Genomic DNA, 18,040 nt, shown 5'->3' with positions numbered 1-18,040 from the left:
AGTCTCAAGATCCCACCACAAGGGACCTCCCATACCATCAACACAGCAGAGGGAGACTGAGGCCCAGAGATGGGGAAGGTCACAACCCAAGGTCACATGGGGATGTCGTACAGCCCCAGATCTAGAACCCAGGCCTCCTGACTCCCTGTCCAGTGCTCTGCACACTTTCGAGACAGCTGGTTGCAGCCTGAATCCTTTGGAGACCGGGGGAAAGAATGCAACTGGTCTCTGGCTGCATAAAGATTAGGAAGTGTCACATTTCCCAGAAATGAAGTTCAGGCCATAAAACCTGCTTCGTTTGTCTAGAAAGTGTAGTCTGAGGGTGCCACTCTCTCCCCAGGCATAGGCCTTCTGGTCTCCAAGTGGGGGGAGGGTGTACAGAGACTCCAAGTAGCCTCTCCCTCCCCCCCACCCCCAGTGGTTTATGGGGGCAGGAGTCTGGACCTGCACTATACTCCTTGGCTCAGGAGACCAGGAAAGCAAGTAGTTAGTGAGGATCTGAGAAGGGTTCTTTGAAAAGTCAGACTACGGAAAAAAAAAAATTCGGTTTCCGTGTGTGGTCCCCTGGCCAGATGTGGGACGGGGCACCCGCAGAGGGCCCCAGCAGCACCGGCCTACCCGTGCCACCCCCTCAGTGGGTCAGGTATCCAGACCTCAGCGCTCAGATTTTGCAGCATAAATTTGCATCCAGGACAGACAGAGCGGAGGCTGAGGTAGGAGTGGAGAGAGAATGGGAGCAGGGCCAAGGGGCCCACGAGGGTGTAGGCCTGGCCCCTGCCAGTCCGGTATCCTCCCGGAAGCGGCGGGCCATCTCGGAGGTGCGCTCATCCGAGACCCTGCGCCGCACCAGGCCGGCGCCTCCTGCGTGCCCTTGACGGCAGGAGAACCCTCCAGACCCGGCTGGGGACGCGGGCGCCCGGTAAATTCCAGAGGTTGCCCCTTCCCCTGGCGCCCTGGCCGCAGCCCCTGGGATCCCAAGGCCCCCCGGCGGGGCGGGGCGGCAGCGGCAGAGCGACAGCTCGCCAGCCCGCCGGCCCGGCCCGCGCAGCTCGGCGGCGCGGCTGGACTGAGCTGCTCTGGCCGCGCGCGGAGCCCCGCGCCCCCTGGCTCTGCGCCAGGCCGGCGGGCGTGCGCCCGGCGCGCGGCACTGCAGCGCAGGTCATATGAGCAGAAACGATGAGAAAAGCACTTTTTAATCTTTTCGCAGTTGCTCTGCCAGCTCAAACAGTTGCAGGATGTCGATGACAGACTTTCTCAACGCTGAGGACATCACGAAGGCAGTGGGGGCCTTTACCGGTGAGCAGCGCGCTCCCCTCCGCGTCCCTCTCCCCTCATCCACCACCCTGGCCCCTGCACCCCGTGGGTCCCGCGGCCGGCCAGTCTTCCCCAGCGCTTCTCTGCCCACGCATCCCGCGGGGCGCTGGTGGAGCGTGGAGGGGGGTCCACAGCATTTCCCAAACTCTGTCCGGGGCCGAACTTGGCACAGGGAGAGGGCGGGGAGGCCGTGCGCCCTGCCGGACAACCGAAACTCTCGGGCGCCAAAGGCCGGATGGCCACGCTGCGAGGACCCGGGTCCCGGACCAAGGGCGAAGACAGGGGTGGAAAGCTGCACCTCTGGGTCCTTGTGGGCGCTCGGGGCTTCCTTTGCAAGGCACTTGGAGGGGGCTATAGGCGCATGCTTCGCTCCACGAGACCCCTTTCCAGACAGGCCTCTTTCTTGGCTCCCTGAATGTCCAAGCCCCTTCTCCGGGGCTCAGAGCTCAGCGCCCCCCGCAACGGATCTGCGAGGGAGCGAGGTGACCTTCCCGTAGCTGGCGCTCCGCTCTGCTCAGCCCCGCGAGGAGCATTCTCCGCGCTTGCAACTTCCAGCCTCCTCAGGCACCGAGGGAGGGGAGCCGGCAGTCTCATGTCTCCGAGCTGCCCTGGACTTGAGCGCTTAGCTGCTTACCTTCCTTCTCCCTCCTGTCACCCAGATGGGGAAACTGAGGCAGGGAGAGGGCTAGAAACTTGCCCAAGGTCACCTGGCAGGACAGCAGAGGAATTAGCAGGGGGGTCACCTCCGGATCTTGTCCCTGCCCTCTCCACCCCTCCCCCGTCTAGTGTCTGAGGTGGACAGAGCAGCTTTCCTCCCCTCCAGCCCAGGGAGGGAACAGTGAGTCTTCGTGGGATCGCCCCTACCCCGCCACCCCCGTCCCACACACACACATAAGTTCCTTGGTCTAAAGTTTCCTTTCTCAGGTGTCCTTAAAAAGTAGCTCGGGACATAGAAAATTGGAGGAGGGTTCCCATTTCCTTTCTCTTGGCAACCCCTCCCCTGGGCATGAAGAAACTCTGGGAAGCCACCCTCCCAGGGCACTGCGATAGCCCACCCTCTTCTCCTTGACCCATCTTGCTCCCTCTGAGAAGAAACCTAACTGGGAATTCTTGGGGAGCCTTCCAACACCCACCCCCATTCCCACCAGAATGGATTTCTGCAGCAAAGCCGGGACTTCTGGGTCCTCCCCTTCCTCCTCCTACTGTGTGACCTTGAGAGAAACTTGTCCTCTCTGTGTTGATTTTCTGGCGACACAATCTATGACCAAGAAAAAGGTCGACCCTCCCTTCTCCCCTGCAGCATACACACATCATGTCCACAGCACCTCCAATTCCCCTTCCCACCCCGACTCAGCCGCCACCCAAAAGGCTTCATGGAAACCAGGAAGCCCCTCTGCCTTCAAATGCTACCCCCACCATTAGTGAAGGGTACAGTGGAGGGTGGGGTCCGGTTGGAGAGCCAGGGTGATCTGGGTGGAAGGCCACCGCTGCCACTGTGCGACCTTGGGCCAAGCCCCCTCGCCTGGCCTGGGCTCCCTCAGCCCTCCCGCGGAGGTGTGCCTCCTCCATCCCACAGGACTGGCCCTGTGGAGGCGATCAAAATACTGTGACACATTCTCCCACCCTTCCCCAGGCCCCTTGTCTGCCCTTATTTTCACCCCCTCTCTCCACCCCCCAACAGCTGTCGACTCCTTCGACTACAAAAAGTTCTTCCAAATGGTCGGACTGAAGAAAAAGAGCCCGGATGATGTGAAGAAGGTATTCCACATCCTGGATAAAGACAAGAACGGCTTCATCGATGAGAAGGAGCTGGGGTAAACTGAGGCCTGCAGGGGCTGCCCAGCCTGCGGCTCTGGGGGAGGGGCTGGGGGCTGGGGCTCTTGCTTCAGAGTTCCTGTTCATCTGCCCACCTCTCTGCACCCTTCACAGAAAACAACCATCGCTGTTGCTTCCGGAAAATAAAATCCTCAGCACAAAGTGCAACTAATGAGATTAAATGATAGCCACTTAATATTGCTAATGGAATGATGCTACTTAATAATTGAATACCAACCAAGAGGCGGCTTTTCTCGTTGCCTAGCACCATAGGCAAGACAGAGAGCGCTCCCTTGAGTATTTCATTGATTTTCATTCCTCTAAAAGGCAACTTCTACCATCCTGCAGACCCTTACCCTTCTGTACCAGCAGCTAGAACAGTTTCTGGGCAAGTCAGGGATGCAGAACCAGCTTTGGGGGTTCAGGAGTCCTAGGAGCAAGACAGAGAAGGTTATGACTAGGAAAATGCAAGATGACATCAGCAAAAAAACCTCCCACCATCACCCTCTTGGCCACCCGGCCCATATCTGCCAACCCTGCTGTGCTTTCTGTAACACTCTGGCCAAGACTGCCTCGAATTTTGTCAGAAAGAGAAGTGAGAGGGTGCGGAGAGGGGCTTTTCCAGTAGGGACTTCCCCATCCATCCTGTGTCTCCCCTAAACCATCCCACAAGGGTAACCTTTGTCTAGAACCTTCTCCTCCACCCTCCCATGCCCAATGTGCACACACACGCACGCGCACACACAGATGCTGCCTTCTACCTATCCTCCAGACATCACCTTCTCCAGGAAGCCTCTCCTGACTCTTCCCCTCACCCCCAGGTGAATGGATGCATCCTTCAAGCACTGCTCTCCACCTCCCCATCACTGCCTCCATCACACTGTGTGGTCTCTCCCAGAGTACGTGGCCTCCTCCCTGTTTTTTCAGGTGGCTTCCTAAGACCACCTCTGTGCCCCCCGTTTCCAGCATGACCGTGGCACAGAGAAGACACTTCTGTGTTTATTGTGTTGGCTGAATAAATAAACAAATGTAGGTGCCCTGGCTGAAGTGAGGGCAACCCTTCGCAGAGGACAGCCTGTCCTTCCCTGCACACCTACCCGCGAAGCATAGCCATGGTGGGGCTACCTGGCCCAGCACAACTGCACGCATGCTCGCTGCTCGCCCCCTGTCCCAGCCGCCTGCTTCCCCGGTGCAGACGCCAGCCCACCATCCACGCGGTGCTCCTGCAAGGCGACCCTGGCCTGACTCCCTCCCCACTTTCTCCCTTTCCTCCTCCAGAACCATTCTGAAAGCCTTCTCCCCAGATGCCAGAGACCTATCTGCTAAAGAAATCAAGACACTGCTGGCTGCTGGAGACAAGGAGGGGAATGAAAAGATTGGGGTCGATGGTGAGTAGCCATGACCTGGGCACGTGGTGGATCTCAGGATGTTTGGATGCTAAAAGCTCAGAGCTATGTCCCTCCACCATGGGAAGGGGAGAAGGAGGGGGGGTCCCCCACTCCCCAAGATTAGAAGAAAAAAGCCAATCCATTAGGTCTGAGAGCTCTCTCATGTAAGCCAGGCAAAGAAAAAACTGGTATTCGTATATTTTTTTCTAGATTTGAATAACCCAAAAGGAATAGATTCTTTTTTTTCTCCCTGCTGTGTAAGTAATCCAGGAGAATTTGGGATTTTTCCTGAACTTTGTACTTTTGCCTGAGTTCTGGTCCCAGCTTTGCCCAAACTGGCTATGTGACTTTGGGCAGTCTCTCTCCCGCTCTGGGCCTCAGTCTCCCATCTGTAACCCAAGGAAATGAGGCCAACTGATCCCCCAGGACCCTACTGACTCTCACATTCTCAGATTCCAGGAATGGAAATTCATTATCTCCTATCCTCCTCAGCATCTTGTCCTGGGTGTCCTGTAACTTCGCCTCAAAACCTATTTTGGCTTCACCCAAATATACCATTTCAGAATTGCACGAGAGCCAGGAAAAAACAGCCAGCCAGGGATGAGCTGGGAATTAGGAAAAGGAACATCTGGCCTGACCTTGCTTTTCAAGCTTTGCTTTCAGAACAGACGAGGGGCTGGCGGTCCACCGTCCCACATCCTTCTCCATTCAGATCTAACCAGCATTCACATCCCAGCATCATTATCTTTCTTAGCAGCACAACATCCTTGGGAATCATATCCATTTTGCAGATGGGCAAAGTGAGGTTGAAGGTGCTTGGCCTGTTCAAAGATCTAGCACATACGTGGGGGAGCGGGGATTTAGAACCAGTTCTGAATATCTCTGTCCAATATTCTATGCCATATCAGTGCTGGTCCTCGTGATGGTCCTTTCTGCCAATTTAAGAGAAAACTATGTGTAGGTGCTCGGCCTCTGGGCCCGTGCTGTCTGGGTTCAAATCCCAGCCCAGCCACTTGCTAGCTGTGTGATTTGGGGCGATTCAAGTAACTACTCTGGGCCTCAGTTTTCTCGTCTCTGAACTGAGGATAACGATAGTTCTTATCTCATAGGATTGTCAGAGGATTACATTTGTTAATGTGTGACGTGTGTAGAACAGTGGCACAGAAGAATTGCTGTATACATGTTTGTTAACTACTTTTTTAACAGGAGCTAGGTTGTATTCATCCTTGTATCCCCAGTGTCTAGCCCATACCCAACCCAAAGCAGGCACTTAATAAATGTCTGTAGCTTGAGTGTGAAGTCCAGCCCCCTATGCCCTGCTTGCTCTCTGCTCTTCACCAGCTGTGACCTTGACCATCACCTCTCCATACCTAGGTTCCAGTGTCTGACAAACGGGGTGCACAGTTTTATCCTAAGACCTGCTTGGGCTCGTTGTGAAAATTAAGCGGCTGCCGACACGAAATTGCCTTGGGAAATGTACAAGGAGTCTGAACGTGGGCATAGTTTATTAAATTTTTATGCCAGAAATGAGAATGGAGAAACTCTAGAAAGGTTAGATGCAATGAGCCGCCTGACCTCCTGATGCCAGCTGCCCTTCTTGTGGCTGGGAAAGAGGGAGGTGGTTTTAAAGGAGGTGAAGCAGAGGGCGCTGGAGGGAAATGGGTGGCTGGTCTAGGTGATTCCAGCGAGAGGCGTGTCTCTCCCACACCCCCATCCTCACTAAGTCACTTATCGGACAGTTCCACCCTGAGCTCGGTTCCCCCTGTGACCCCAGCTTAGGCCTTTAGACCTCCCTCCCATTTTTATTTGCAGCCAATATGCTACAGCTCAGAAGCAACCTACAGGGTGAAGGAAAACCAGGCCAGATCCTGGCCTGCTTCCCTGCCTCCCTAACTGCCCAACTCACACCTTAAAGCACTAACTCAACTCTTCCATCAGACCCAACAGATATTTACTGAGTAGCAACCCTGTGCTGGGCAGTGGGGGAAGCAAAGTGGAATTAGACCCAACCCTCAGAGGCACCAGTTCTTGGCCGGGTGCCCCTGAGCTCACTGGGATTTTGTGAGGATTCCGTGACACGATGTATGGCAGTGTTAAGTGCAGTGCCCAGCGCACAGTAAGTGCTCAGTAAACAGCAGCTGCAACACTATTTCTATTCTACCTGCACGATGTTTACAGCTCTAGGATTTATACACAAACACACAGTAATACCAGGCAGAGGCCAGGAGGTGCAGACGAGCTCTTCAGAGAGGGAGACAGTGGGCACTTGTGCAGATCTGGAGACCACGGGCAGGGCTGCCACAGGCCAGGAGGGCAAGTGGAGGGAGGTCCAGGCGAGGCCTTGGTATCAATCAACAAAGGCACTAAGGCTGGGAAGTTTAGGGCATGTTTAGAAAGGGGCAAGAAGATTGGTTTGCTGAGGGTGGGAGGGGAGAGAGAATTATTACCAGGGTGAGGAACGTGCGCCCGGCCCGATGCTGGACTCTGCACATGTGTCACCGCATTTGACCTTAGGATGACAAAGGACATAGATGCAGATGCAGAAAGAGCAGCTCCGGTGCCCAAGGTGACATGGATTCAAACCCAGGTCTGCCTGCCAGCACAGTCCAGGCTCAGGCCAACCTGGTGAAAGTCTGGAAATCAGGGCAGAACAAAACAGGGGGGCAAGAGATGAAATGGACAATGAGAACAGATCACCCGAGGCAGGGGGGCCCACACCTCATGCTTTTGAGGTGGGAAGATGCAGACACGCCCCCTCTCCGCTTCCGCCCCCAAACACACTACTTTATCCGGAGGGCGACAGGAAGGATGGGTGTGATGGTGCCTAATAAACAGCGGGATGGGAAGAAGAGCCCTTTGTGGGCCCAGAACTTTCTATTTTAGACTCTCTGCTTTGCTGCCCACTCCCGCTAAAGGCCAAAGAGGCTGAGGCCTGTCCACCAGCCGGAGGATGCCTTCAACTCCCGGTAGGACCTGGGACAAGTCACAGAACTTCTCTGACCTTCAGCTGCTCTTTAAAATCAGGGGTCAGATCGCTGGCTGATTACTGGGGTCCCTTCCAGCCCTGGGACTCTCCAGGTGCCCCAGTGCATACACCTCTAGACAGAGGACCAGGTTGGCACCTAGGCTCAGCTCTGTGACCTTGAATAACGATAGCAATGACATCTAACTTCATGGAGTCCTCTGTGTGCCAGGCACTGTGCTTAGCGTTTTACTCATTTAATCTTCCCAGCTTCTTTGAGGATACTATTACTATCCCCATTTTACAGATGAGGACACTGAGTCTCAGAGAGGCTAAGAGTTTGCCTAGGAAGAAACAAGGTCAAGCTCTGAGTTCAGGTCTGTCCAGATCCAAAGCACATGCCCTGTGCTGCCTGCTTCATTCATTCATCCATTCATTCAAAGTCAAAGAGCATCTACTGTAGATGATTTTATTTATTGACTTATTGCTTGCTTCTCTCTCTCCCACTGGGTTGGATGTCATGTCCACAAGGGCAGGAACTTTGTTTTGTTCAGCTCTGACCCCAGCACCTAGAATAGGGCCTGGCACATAGGAGGGGCACAAGAAAAGTTTGATGAATGAATGTGTCCAGTTCTGGGGGTGCAATGATGAGGAAGTATGGTGTATAGGGAGAGGTCCACAGGCTGAGGGTGGAGACCCACTTGGGCTGGGGCTTGCAGGTGCTAGGGGATTCTAGAACCAGGGATACTGCCTCCGTCTCTAGCTGCTTGCCCTTCTGAAGGTGAGTGATATTTACCAGGTCCTTTAGGATCACAGGTTGTTGGGAGTGGGTAGAAAGACAAAGTTCTAATAATACCCCTTTGCTTTCCCACTTCTGGGCAACTACTTCCAGGAAGCTCAAAGACTTTTATAGATGTGGTAGATTGATTCTCAATGGCCACCCTTGAAAGCCTGGTGTAGAGCTGGTAAAGGGGGGGTTTAAAGCAGAAAAGGAGGGAGAAGGTGATCAAAGTTGGAAGGTGCCCCCAAACCCAGGGATCAGTAACAGGCGAGACTAGTAAGTGGCAGGTTCTCTCTCAAGTACCTGTCCTTTCCCACGGCGGGTCTCCAACAGCACCTGGCATCAGAATCACGGACGGCTTTTCACGACACAGATGGCTGGCTGGGCCCCATCCCCAGAGTTTCTGATTCCTTAAGTCCGGGGTGGGGCCCAAGCATTTGCATTTCTACAAAGTTCCCATGTGGTGCTCATGGTCCGGGGACGACACTTTGAGAACCACTGCCTTATAATCATCCTAGAAAATAGATGCCATCCCTCTTCCGGTTTGTAGTTGAGGAAACTGAGGCACTGAGCGGTCAAGAAACATGCCCAGGGTCACTCAGTAGCAGAGCCAAAATTGAGACTCAGAGGTCCAGGCAGGACCCTCTGCCACCCTATATGTGTCCCCAGCCTGGGTTCTCCATACCCAATACCTGCCCGCATGGACCGTGTAGGCTGCTGGGAATAGCGGGTACCATCCGTGTGGCACTTCCTTCCGTCCTCACAAGAGCATCACAAGACATGCCCTCACTGTACAGACAAGGAAACTGAGGCTCAGGGAAGTGGGGTGACTTGCCCAGGATCACACAGCTACTCAGCATTGGAGCGCTGCTTCAAACCTCAACATTCTCTGCCCCGCCATGCTGTCGACAGGAACTGTATACCCCGCGTATACACATGCACCCACGCAATCCTAGTTAGTTTCCCTGAAACCTGATCCCAGTGGCAGATCCCGTTTCCTGTGCTTCAAGCCTGTTCCAACTCAAGAGCCTGTGGTTTGCTTTTGTTTCCGCGGCTGAAAAATTTAGTCATAATGATTGCCTGACCCTTGCAGTTGTTTCCGCATGCCTGAAGGCATTTGCTTTTTCCGCTTCCTTCTGGCAAAAATCTGTTCTCTTTTATCCTTAAGTAGCATATTTAACATGGGAGGCAGGAGGGAGGGAGTAAGCCCTCGGGCTGAAACTCCTGAAGTCAGGCAGAAAATACAACCTGTAGAGTGCCGCTACCGGCAGTGTGAATGGCCAAGGCTTCTCCTCTCTCTGGACATCCATGTCCTCATCCCAAAGCAGGGTTAAAAATAACCACCTTCAAAGGTTGTTGCAAGAATTGTGAGTGTTCTGGAAATGGTTCCTTTCCTCTTGTTTTGTGTGCTTTCTCTTGTAAGCTACCTCAAAACCCTTTGGAAATAGTGGAATACCCACTCTCAAAGGAAATGAAATGGAGTCTAAGATGGGAAGAAACTGAGAGGGACAAAAGGAGAGTCATGCCTGCCTCCCTGTAATTCCAGCCCTCCAGCCCCTATGGGGTTTGATTTCCAAGCAAGGCAGGATATGCACATCGGGGCCAGCCCGCAGCCCTGATGGCAGAGCCCCAAATCATGCAGTGTTTTGTCCTATTTCATTACATCCTCATCCCAGCCCAGTATGGTCTGGGGGACAGAGTCTGTGGTCCCCAGTGAGAGATGTGGAAAGTGAGGCCCAGCAGACGTGAAGTGCCAAAGTCACACAGCAAGCCCTTGGCCGAATGGAACCTAGGTCTCCTGAGTCTGCCACTCTCTCCACCAGGCTGAGCTGGGACAATCGAGTTATAAATGGTTTCTGTGCTTAGCAAGATGCTCGTTTTTATTCCCGTGTGGACTCTCCCTAACTTCCGACCTTATGCTGCACTAGATAAGATTTAGCCAAAGGAGGGAAAGCAGCACTCCTTATATAACTGCCCTCCTGAGAAAAGGAGCAGTAGTGAGGGCAGAAAGACTTTCCTTCTCCATTTATCCCTCTCCTGCCTCTGGAGGTTACAGCTCGATTCAAGAACCCAGGGCTGTTCAACTCCAAGCTCTGAGAAAGAGACACATCCTGCCACGAGCCAGGCCTGAGTTACAATCTTCCTGGCTGAGTGACTCTCGGCCTCAGTTTCCCTGTAAGTAAAATGGGGATAAGAGAGCTGGCGAGGATGAAATGGGACAGCTTGCAGGGCGGTGCCTGGCACAGAGTGTGCCCCCAGGACTGTTTACCGGCTCTTTGCGGCCATCCAGCTAGACCCCAAATGACCTAGCCTCCCCGTTCTCTGGGGTGGGAAAGCAATCCCTGTTTGCAATACCAGTTTATAAGAAACCCAGCCTGGGAGCTATTTAGAAGTGAGGTGATAAACCGGAGGCCGGTGCCTTCATCTTGGTCATCACGACAGAGGGGAGGAGAGAGTCTTCCAGGCGCTGACTCAAAGTTCATCTCATTTTCACCTCGGGCTGTCAGCGGGCGATGCTCTCACCTGTCAGTAGCTTCTAATTTTGTCCAATCCCCACAGCGCCGGGAACAGGGACAAACCTCATTAGGCTAATTTCAGTTTCTTAAGGGACAGGAGAGGAATGAGTCCGCCCATCCTCTGCCCCTTTCCTGCTGCACCCCATCCCCACCCCCACCCCTTGTCTCTTCCTGATTGGATGACGAAGATACCAGCGAGCTGGCCCCAGGGGCCTCAGGTGAGGCTTCCTTGGCAAAGGTAGAGATGTACCTGCATTTTTATAGGAGGAAGGACTCTGGATCCAGCCCCCCTCTACCCAGGAACACTCTCCCTCACACCTCAACAGTAAGACTTGATTTAACTGTGCTCCCTCTGTGTGCCAGGCACCACTGTACCTCATGTAGTCCTCAATGTTGCTGTATAAGGAGATACTCTCATTGTCCCCATCTTACAGACGCAGAAACTGAGGGGCACAGACTGAGTGTCCGTGGACAGGCGTGTTAGGGATAGAATCCTAACTCGTATGGGATAGACAGTGTCAGAAACTTGCTCTTTGGGCGCCCCGTGTCCTCTGTTTACATCTTCCTGTCTTAGTTTTGGGATTTTTGTGGCTATTGTTGTTATTATTTCAAAGCCCCAGCCTGTGCCAGTTGTGCTGAGGAGATGCAAGGAACTAACATTTATAAGCCATCTCCTACGTGCCAGGCATCCTTCTGTATTTTCTCATCTGGTCTTCCCAATAGCTGTGCACGTCGACGTTATCATACCCATTTTACACATGAGAAAATTGAAGCTCAGAGAGGTCAGGTGGTGACCTAAGGCCACCCAGCCAGAAAGTGATGGAACAAGATTCAGATCCAACTCCAGGATTACTGGAACGTTGTCGGCAGGTGCCAGGCAGGACAGGAAATGGTGGGGGATGGCAACAACCAGGCCAAGAAATAAAGGTTACAGTGCCATTGGTGGCATCCTCCCCCTGTGCCGGGCGGCAGCCAGGCATTTCATGGACTTGGTTTTAAAGTGGCTGGAGCACCAATCCCACTACTGGGCATATACCCTGAGGAAACCATAGTTCAAAAAGAGTCATGCACCGCAATGTTCATTGCAGCACTATCTACAATAGCCAGGACATGGAAGCAACCTAAGTGTCCATCACCAGATGAATGGATAAAGAAGATGTGGCACATATATACAGTGGAATATTACTCAGCCATAAAAAGAAACAAAATTGAGTTATTTGTAGTGAGGTGGATGGACCTAGAGTCTGTCATACAGAGTGAAGTAAGTCAGAAAGAGAAAAACGAATACCATATGCTAACACATATATATGGAATCTAAAAAAAAAAAAAAAAAAATTTCCGAAGAACCTAGGGGCAGGACAGAAATAAAGGCACAGATGTAGAGAATGGGCTTGAGGACATGGGGAGGGGGAGGGTAAGCTGTGACAAAGTGAGACAGGGGCATGGACATATATACACTACCAAATGTAACATAGCTAGCTAGTGGGAAGCAGCCCCATAGCAAAGGGAAATCAGCTCGGTGCTTTGTGACCACCTAGAGGGGTGGGATAGGGAGTGTGGGAGGGAGACACAAGAGGGAGGAGATATGGGGATATATGTGTATGTATAGCTGATTCACTTTGTTATAAAGCAGAAACTAACACACCATTGTAAAGCAATTAAACGTCAGTAAAGTTGTTAAAAATAAATAAATAAAGTGGCTGGAGCCAAAGAAGCATCTTGATAATAACAGCTACCAAATGCTGCATGCTGGCTATGGATCAGGCCGGCGACAAGGGATTTAGTGCTGGTTCCTCTGAACAACCCAAGGAGGCCCACTTTACAGATGAGGAAACAGGCTCAGTGAGGTGAAGTATCTAGTCCCAGGTCACAGAAGCAAGAAATGGGAGTTGAGGGTTGACTCCCAGCTCCCTTGCTCCAAACTCCGGAGGAGAGCTAGAAAGGCATCTTCTAGACCCGAGGCTGCACAGATAAGAAAACAGAGACCTGGAAGTGTGAGGTGTCTTGTCCGAGGACACGAGTGAAAAGCAGGACCACGACCAGAGCCCCATCCTCTGCTGCCCATTCTCCATCCCGGCGTCCTACCGCTAAATCACTTGACCTAGACTTTACAGGGTCTTTGTATGTTTGCTCATTTGTTTTTCTCTCAGGAGAGACCTAGATGTTTTAGAGGAGACTTTTTTTTGATAGGAGGGCATTAGTTAATTGGCTGGTTCCGAGCTCTGCGCCAAGGGGTGTACAAAATGTACAAAAGAGGTGACTCCTGCCTTCAATTTGTCTCCAAAGTGCCCTGCTCCAGGTTCTGGGTGGACAAAATTAGAATCCTGTGTTCTCTTCAAAAAGCCAGGGCATGTGCCACTGTGACACCCGGCTGCTTCATGGTGGATCCCAAGGGTCTGTTTTTAGAGGCTTTTGAAAACCCCACAGGTCCAAAACCTCTCCCATAGTCAGGCTCCAAAATGTCTGACCTTCCGCCGCTGGAGAGTCCCTTGGTTGGTGTCCCTTGGTCCCCTTCATGCTGACTGCCCCAAATGCCATCTGGTGTGAAGGTGATGGTCAGGCTCTTTGCTGAGGGGCAGCCCAGAACCCGTAACTTCTAGGGTGAGGATTGGGGGGAGGGGGCAGGTAGATGGAAGTCAGGAAACGGTAAGGACCAACTTCCCCTCTTGCCAATCACTCCATGAGCCGGTGTTGGTGGACGGATTCATGTCTCCTTTATCCCAGGACAGAGCAACTCAGTGCCCAAGGACAGGCTTTACTGGCTCTGGCCAGTTTTCCAGATCAAATGGCAGGTTAAAGCTGGAGAGAGTTCATGCTTCCAGCCGATCTGGGATGCTAGCGCCATCAGGAACGGCCTCTCCACCTTGATGTAGGGGGTGTTCATGGGACCTCAGGCCAACTCCTGCCCCTGCCCCTTCTTTTCCGCGTGACCCTGCCACTTGACCTCTCCAGGCCTCCACTTCCCCATCTATAGAATGGGAATCGTCCCACTCACCTCCCGGGGCTGAATTATAGGCAGTAAGTCGGTACTTTTTGAACCCTGAGGAGGACTCGTGCGCCATGCCATCCATTCATCCGTCTGTCCATCCATCTGTCCACCCATTTGACGTTTGTTTATGGGCACCTGCTGGGGGCCAGGTGTGTTCTATTGCTAGGAGAGCGGTGAACAAGATGGACAGCGCCCCCTGCCCTCCTGGAGTTTATGTTCTGGTAGGGGGAAACTGACAAAAAGTAAGTACGTACATAAATAAGATCATTCTCAGAGAGTGCTAAGTACCATGAAGTAATAAAAAATGGCTAATATGACAGTCATGGGGGTGGTGATATTTGAGCTGGCTCCTGTGTCATTCTAGACCTAGGTCAAAGTAGGTCGGAAACCTCCAGGGTAAAGAGGGAAGTTTGAATCACGTCCGCTGTGTGATCTTGGTCACGCTACTTGACTCTTGGGCCTCAGTTTCCCAATCTGTAAAACGCAGACAAAAGCGTCTCTCCCATGGAGGAAGTGATTCTTAAAAATAAGAATTTTTTAATTCTATAAAAATCGGCAATACTAATCAAAGTACTAACGATGAAAGACATCTCAAAAGAACCACCTGGCTTAGCGAGGTGCTGTAGGATCAGAGGAGCTCGTGGCTGAGAAAGTGGATGCTTTGACACCTGGCCCGTGAGAGGCATTCTTAATGTTTCGTGTTCGGGCTGCATTCCTGTCACTGTGATCGTTCAGCCAGTGATTCTGAGGGTTTTCAGGGCCAGCAGGAGAACCCTTCCCCTCTCCCACCTTGAGTCGATACCCAGGCCCCTACATCCAGGCCACCTGCCTTTCCTGGCCTCAGGGACTACTTGGGGACAGGAGAGAGTGGTGTCCATTTCCCGGGTCAAACCCCAGAAAGGTGAGGAGCCCTCCACCTGGCTGGGGTCAGTGGCAGGTCATTTCCATGATGATAGCACGTGTTGGTTTGGGTGGTTTTTGTTTTTTCACTTTGTAATTTTTAAATACTTCTAGCTCTATTGACGAGGTCTAACAATAGTACAGCGAGTTCCATATCCCCCTAGCCCGGCATCTCCTAATGCTAACGTTTTACATAACCATGTGCATTGAAGAAATTACACTGGGAGGTTCTTACAATATGTGCTTCATACTAAGCCTGGGGAGGGTGGGACGTACCTCAGGGGAGCCCCAGATACCTCTTGTGGCCTTTCTGAAGCCACTTCACATTCGGCTTTTCGTTTGTCTCTCACTAGGAATTGTTACCGCCCCCTTCCTTCACTGCACAGGCAGATGCCCAGAGGGGGACCTTTCCCAGCAAACAGGGCCAGGCTGGGCCTCGAAGCCTAGCTCTTGATCCCCACCTGCGCTGTCCCCACATCACAACACTGCGTTTCCAGAGGCGATGGTGACTTACCTGACGCCCCCCAGTGTTTGGCAGGCTGGGGACCTGGCATCTCAGAGACACATATTGGAGAGGGTGGCAATCTCCTTCCGTCCTCTCTTGTCCCCTGGAGAGAAAAACAACAGAGAAGACTCTCCTAAAATAAATCTTCCAAATAAAGGTCTCAGAAGACCTGGCTAGTGAGCAGCACCCCTTCTAACCAGCACACGAGGGCCCCACAGGTGAGAGGACATGGAAGGGGGTGCAGCGGGGTTCCCAAGGCGGGCTGAGGCCTGCTGTGCACCAGCACTTCTCTTCTGACTGTCTCTGGATCAAAAAGCAAAGCCGACTTTCCTTCCTTTTACAGACAATGCTAGTGAGGCTCAGAGAGGCTAGGCGCCTTGTCTGAGGTCACACAGCCCGTCAGGGGAAGAGCCAGATTAGGGGGCCCAGGCCTCTTTAGCTGAGCTCGTCCTATCACACAAGAGGCCAGCCCAGCACAGCTATTGGGTCTTTCCTAAATACACCCCATTGCATCCTGCCCTCTGAGCCTTGACCCCTCCAACTGCTTTCTCCTGTGGGAATTCTGCATCTTCTTACAGGCCTGTATCAGAAGCCACCTTTCCTCTGAAAGTTTTGCTGATCCCTTAAATAGAAGGCACCTCTTCTCCTGTGATTGTGAAGTCTCTGTGCCTCTCACGTCTTTTCACAAACACATGTGGTCCCCTCGGTGTCAGCTGTGGAGCCAGGAGGTGGGATGGAGGGAACAAAGCTAGTGGGGGCTGCAGCCTTATGGTCCAATGGGGGAGGCAGACAGCAAGTGAATAAGCAAGAATATACTCAGAAGTATTTCGAGAGTGGTGAGTGCTGGGAATATAATAAATAACGGTGAGAGCAAAGAGGATCGCAGTAGGGGTGGGTCACTGCTTGTGCCCTGAGAGTGGTCAGAGAAGGCCCCTTGAGGGGTGACGTTTAAGTTGAGACCAGGTAAGTGAGAAGGAGCTGGCTGTGAGGCAGCCTGGAAAGTGTACCAGGGAGTGAGAACGGCAGGTGCAAATATCCTGCGGTGCGAATGCCCTCGGCATGATTGAGATTCAGAGAAAAGGCCAGCAGCACAGAGCATTTCCTGATATCATCTTCTTCCAGAAGCTCCTAGGGTGCAGGGACCATCTCCGGCTCCCCTGTGTCCCCCCTCACCTGGTTGGGACATCCCTTTGTTCATTTTTGTGGAGCTGGATTCAACAGAGGGACATCTGATCAACCCCTGGTGCTGACACCAGTCTCTGACCTCCTTAATTAATATTAAGGCTAAGCAGAGCAGCTAGACACTGCTGGGGAGGTGGGGGGGGACCACTGTGGCTTGCAGGCAAGCCCGCACGGAGGGGCCTGGACCCCAGAGCCTGAATCTTCAGCCACTTACAACCTGGACACTCTGAAAAGTCACTTCTCCTCCCTGGGCCTCAGTTTTCCCCTCTGTAAAATGGGGATAATAACTCCCAGATCCCTGAGTGTTTGTGAAGATTAATGAGGATTCAGAGCCCAGCTCGTTCTGAGCACCTGGACGCGCTCACCCCTCTGAGCTGAGGTCACGGGCTCCAGGGTCTGGCTCCGTCCCCCAGATGAGGAGGAGCACACAGTGGTTCCTGGCTGCTCACCAGATCGCTTTCCCCGGACCTTCTAAATCAGAAAGTTCAGGGCAAGGGGACTCTATATCTTCTTAGATCCTGCTGGTGACCCTCATGGGCTAAGACAAGTGGCTATGAAAGAGCTCAGGGTCCGAAGTCAGACACACCTGGGTCTGAAGCCTGGCTCTGCTTCTTACTAGCTGTGTGACGTCATAGACATTGCTGGACTCTGAGCCTCAGTTTCCTCATTTGTGGAAGGGGAATAATGATAAAATGCACAATATGGGATTATTGTCAGAGTCAAATAAGACATTGTATATAAAGCACTTAGAAAAGGGACTGACGTGATTAACATTCAGAAAACTATCATCACCACTATCATTATAGTTATTATTACTAACAATTTGTGGGTGACATGACATCGTGAAGCGAAAGATATGGTAGGCTCATCATTTCGCATCTCACTTCATTCATTCACTCATTCATTCATTCATCCCCACGCTCACTTGCTCCATCACTTCAGCTTTCCCTTCTGCAGCAGATTCAACAATCAAGAGAAAACACCAATGGGGGGTGAGGGGGCCACAGTCAGGTCCTGGCCGGTCTCTGCTGCACGGACCACCTCTGACTCACCTCTGTCATTTTCTTTTGCAGACTTCTTTGCTCTGGTGGCTGAAAGCTAAGAGGCTCTGACTGCCCAGCTCTTGTCCTTCTCTGCCCCAAACACCTGATCTCAACCCCACTTGCTGCCCTCCTGCCTTTCTGTTCAGTTTGTTTATGTTATTTTTACTACCCCCGTCCCTTGTGGCCCTTGAAGGACACCATTCTTCTGGAAAATGATGGAGATGCAATAAAGGCTGTACCAATCAGATTCTGCTGCTTGAGAGAAACCAGGCCTGGTGGGGTGTGTCTCCTGCCTTGGCCTTCCAGGCTCACCTGCACGGGGATGGGGCAGGATACAGACAGAAAAGATGAAATGGAAGGGAAATTTACTGAGCCCCTCCTTGGCCTTTGGCACGTGGGTTGCCCATTCATCCTTGAAACCACCCATAAGGTAGGTGATGAAACTCTGTTTTACAGGTGCAGAAACTGAGTCTTGGAGAAAGTGATGTGTCTAAGCCCACACAGCTAGGACTTGTGGATGGTTGGATGGATGGATGGATGGATGGACAGATGGATACTCATTAATACTCTTTTTGTTGCAAATGATAGAAACCCAACTCAAAGTAACTTAAGAAAAAAAGGAAGAAAAAACAAAGACTTGGTTAT

General features: G+C 52.4%; 1 protein-coding gene and 1 long non-coding RNA gene across 2 annotated transcripts in view; one reads left to right on the top strand and one right to left on the bottom strand.

The window, feature by feature from the left end:
• Positions 1-1,156: 1,156 nt before the first annotated feature.
• On the top strand, positions 1,157-17,642 carry PVALB (parvalbumin). The gene is made up of 4 exons (XM_036866240.1): positions 1,157-1,296; positions 2,996-3,128; positions 4,408-4,517; positions 17,426-17,642. The coding sequence occupies exons 1-4, from the start codon at positions 1,236-1,238 to the stop codon at positions 17,452-17,454; spliced, it is 333 nt and encodes a 110-aa protein (XP_036722135.1). The 5' UTR covers positions 1,157-1,235; the 3' UTR covers positions 17,455-17,642.
• The window catches only part of LOC118902177, a 35,753-nt gene continuing 19,044 nt past the window's right edge, over positions 1,332-18,040 (bottom strand). The window contains exons 2-4 of the long non-coding RNA XR_005021524.1: positions 15,180-15,273; positions 3,486-3,559; positions 1,332-2,021 (exon numbers count right to left, since the gene is read on the bottom strand). This is a non-coding gene — a long non-coding RNA (uncharacterized LOC118902177). The remainder of the gene's footprint in view (positions 2,022-3,485; positions 3,560-15,179; positions 15,274-18,040) is intronic.

The sequence above is a fragment of the Balaenoptera musculus genome, chromosome 10 (assembly GCF_009873245.2).
Source record: "Balaenoptera musculus isolate JJ_BM4_2016_0621 chromosome 10, mBalMus1.pri.v3, whole genome shotgun sequence".
Classification (NCBI taxonomy): Eukaryota; Metazoa; Chordata; class Mammalia; order Artiodactyla; family Balaenopteridae; genus Balaenoptera; species Balaenoptera musculus.
This window is presented reverse-complemented; position numbering and strand designations above follow the sequence as displayed.